The sequence below is a fragment of the Centruroides sculpturatus genome, unplaced genomic scaffold (assembly GCF_000671375.1).
Source record: "Centruroides sculpturatus isolate CEXI.00-Female unplaced genomic scaffold, Cexi_2.0 scaffold928, whole genome shotgun sequence".
In the NCBI taxonomy this organism is placed as follows: domain Eukaryota; kingdom Metazoa; phylum Arthropoda; class Arachnida; order Scorpiones; family Buthidae; genus Centruroides; species Centruroides sculpturatus.
Genome location: NW_019385137.1, coordinates 271,357 through 274,574, shown reverse-complemented (window position 1 = coordinate 274,574; position 3,218 = coordinate 271,357). Strand labels below are relative to the sequence as shown.

The window sequence follows — 3,218 nt, the reverse complement described above, 5'->3', positions numbered from 1 at the left end:
TACAGTAATACCCCGAACTTACGCGATAGGTGGGACCGAGCGATAACCGCGTAAGTTGAATTCATGTAAGTTGGGGTATAATTTCACGTAAGTGAATTCACGTAAGTTGGGGTATAATTTCACGTAAGTTGGGGTATAATATATATATATATATATACAGTAATATATATATACACAGGGAAAAAGTTTCTTATAAAAGTTAAAATCTTGGATTTATTAGATATATATATATACACAGGGAAAAAGTTTCTTATAAAAGTTAAAATCTTGGATTTATTAGATTATCTCAAAAAATTTAATAAACTTATGTTTTTAACTTTGAGAGGAAAAAAGTTTTTTCCTTCATAACACAATGATTTTTATTATGAAATTTTATTTAAATTATTATTTAACAGCATTTATAATATATTTCAGATACTGGTGCAGTATTTTGTTTTGGGAAAAGTAATTTTGCAGATAATCAACCTGGTAAGTTTTGGATACGTGAAGATTTAGTTCTACAAGTTGCTTGTGGAGATGAACACACTGCATTAATTACAGGTAATTTATATATAATTATTAAATTTGTATACCATACATTACTATATTCATTAGAATATAATACATATGTTTTGCATCTAATCTGTATTACAGATTTTTTAAAAATGTATTAAAAATTAATTGTATTTAAAATTAAACACTTAATCACATATATTATTATAATCATTAGAATTAATTAATATATAGTAACATGAAACACAATGCAAATACTTTGAAGAATATGAAAGAGTATCATAGCAGAATATGCAGATTAATCTGTTTTGTTTTTCTGTTTTCATTTTTAGACTAATTTGTATCCTCAAACTGCGTGTGTAAAGATTCATTGTGAGGAGTTAGAGAATAATTAAAATATTTCAAAAAAATTTTATCAATATTGGATGATTAAGAATATTACATAACATTGACTTATAGTCAATTTTTCTTTACTAATATAATAGTTTTAAAATTTAAATATGGCAATTGATGATATATTATACTAGGACAGTGTTTTTCAAACATTTTAAAGAGATGCCTTTCTTTTATGTAAGAAAAAAAGCTTACAATTCTTTATGTTTTCATAAAAGTAGTGGCCTATATTTTTTAAAGATTTATTTTATTTTAATGAAACTAGAGTTTATTCATTTTTTTTTTTGATAGTACACAATTATATTTTGAACAAAACTAAAATAGTGTACAGAAATAATTACATCTAAATGAAATCAAATTGATGTAATGATTATTGTGTAGTTCTAATGACAATGATAATTTTTCTTTGTATAAAGAGCAGAAATGCTTTTGCATGGTAATTTTTCTTTATATAAATAACAAAAGTGCATGAAAGTGGAAATTGTATAAATAGCAAAAATGCATTTATACAATTCCCCCCAAAGGTAAGTGGAACATAAGTACAGTCGACCCCCCTATAAGATAGAGATGTTTTTGCATTTAAATTTTCTGCATGTTCTTTACACTTACAGTTCGAATATTTCTTGAGTTCTTAGTTAGATAAGTTGCAGTTTTTGTTCTGTTAGTCAAGTCATGAAGGAACTAAAAAGAAGATGAGAAATTCTGCAGCTTGTTTTTTCTTTAAAGGAATTAAGAAATCTGAAATTTGCCGTCTGCTTAAGTGTGGGAATGTTACAAACTAAACTTATCTCTCCATAGTATGTTACACCAAGGAAACTAACAGTATTGAGAACTGATCAAGAAGTGATTTTCTAAGGGATAAAAGGACTTTGGGAATACTTAAGACTGAAGAACTGAATAAGAAGAAATCCTTGCCAATGTCAAAGAAATTGGCCTTACAGATGAACATTTCAAGATAAACCATTCTTCTGGCACTGAAAAAGGACTACAAGTTTAAATTTTTAAAGTGTGGTACCTACCACATGTGGATGCATTCTCAAAAGAAGAAAAGTGGTTCACTATGACTGCCTTTTTCAGAGGTATGGAGATGATGTAAAAAATATTCTCTTTACAGATGAAAATTTCATACTGCTAATTTAACATGCAAGATGATCATGTTTACCTCAAGTCAGTGAAAGATATTCCCCTGCTTATCTGGAAGTCTCTAAGGGCTTATCATCCAGGAAGTGTGATGGTGTGGGCTAGAATCTGGGCAAGTAAAAGCAGAACTTTGTTTTATGTCAACAAGAGTTGAAGTGATTACCATGAACTAAAGACAGAGATTCTCCAAGCAGTGGTAGTGGTAGAACCATTGAATAGAACTCTTCAAAAATCAAACTTGCATTTTTCAGCATGACTCAGCTCTGGCCAACAGTACCAAAACCAACTGGATTGGTTAAAAGAAAAAGTTCCAGATGTCATTTTGAAGAAAGAATGGCCTGCCATATCACCTGACCTAAAACCATTAGATTACTCTATGGTCAATGTTTGAGTTAAAGGTTTGGACTAAAACACAAATGTTGAGGCTGTCAAGAAATCTCTTCTTCGAGAATGGTGGACTATCTTATGGAAAATATCCATACTGCCATAAAGAGTGGAGATCAAAGATGAAGATCAGTATCAAAGCACTTGGTGGACACTTTGAATATTAGGAATGCATGTTATATACCTTATTACCTATTTGTTATAAAAATGTTTGTTTAATATTACTTTTTAATCAATTTCAATTGTAGACATTTATATTTGTATTAGAACTTATTAGCATATTAGATGTGTATGTGTAAATATTCTAACATAAATAATCAGAATATTTTAGAACAATTAGAAAAAACTTTTACAAGAAAACTTATATATATACTGGTAAATATTATTACACAGTAATACCTCGACTTATGCTACCCCGACTTACGCGAATCTGGAGTTATGCGATTTTCAAATCTTGTCGATTCGTCTTTTGTTTGAGCTCCACGCAACTCTTGATTACTCACTCTCCCCACACTATTGTTCAGCTTACATGTTTGGACGTGTTGAGCAGAATTGATGCATAGCTACAATTTATTTTGTGTTATTTATTTCTGTGTTTGTTATATCTATGGGGACTTGAGAGACTCTATGTGGTGAATTCTTGTAACCGTGAACGAATCAAAAGACGAGATAAGATTAACGGGAACATTTATTAGCTTATATACATCCAACTTGGAGTTTACACAAATTGAGAAATTATACCCCGACTTACGTGAATTCGACTTACGCGGTTATCGCTCGGTCCCACCTATCGCGTAAGTTCGGGGTAT

At 29.9% G+C, this 3,218-nt stretch overlaps 1 protein-coding gene across 1 annotated transcript in view; it reads left to right on the top strand.

Annotated features, from left to right (window-relative positions):
• The window catches only part of LOC111635295 (X-linked retinitis pigmentosa GTPase regulator-like), a 72,209-nt gene that overhangs the window by 7,408 nt on the left and 61,583 nt on the right, over positions 1 to 3,218 (top strand). Inside the window, exon 2 of the mRNA XM_023380224.1 lies at positions 415 to 624. Within this exon, the coding sequence (XP_023235992.1) occupies positions 415 to 624 (210 nt within the window). The remainder of the gene's footprint in view (positions 1 to 414; positions 625 to 3,218) is intronic.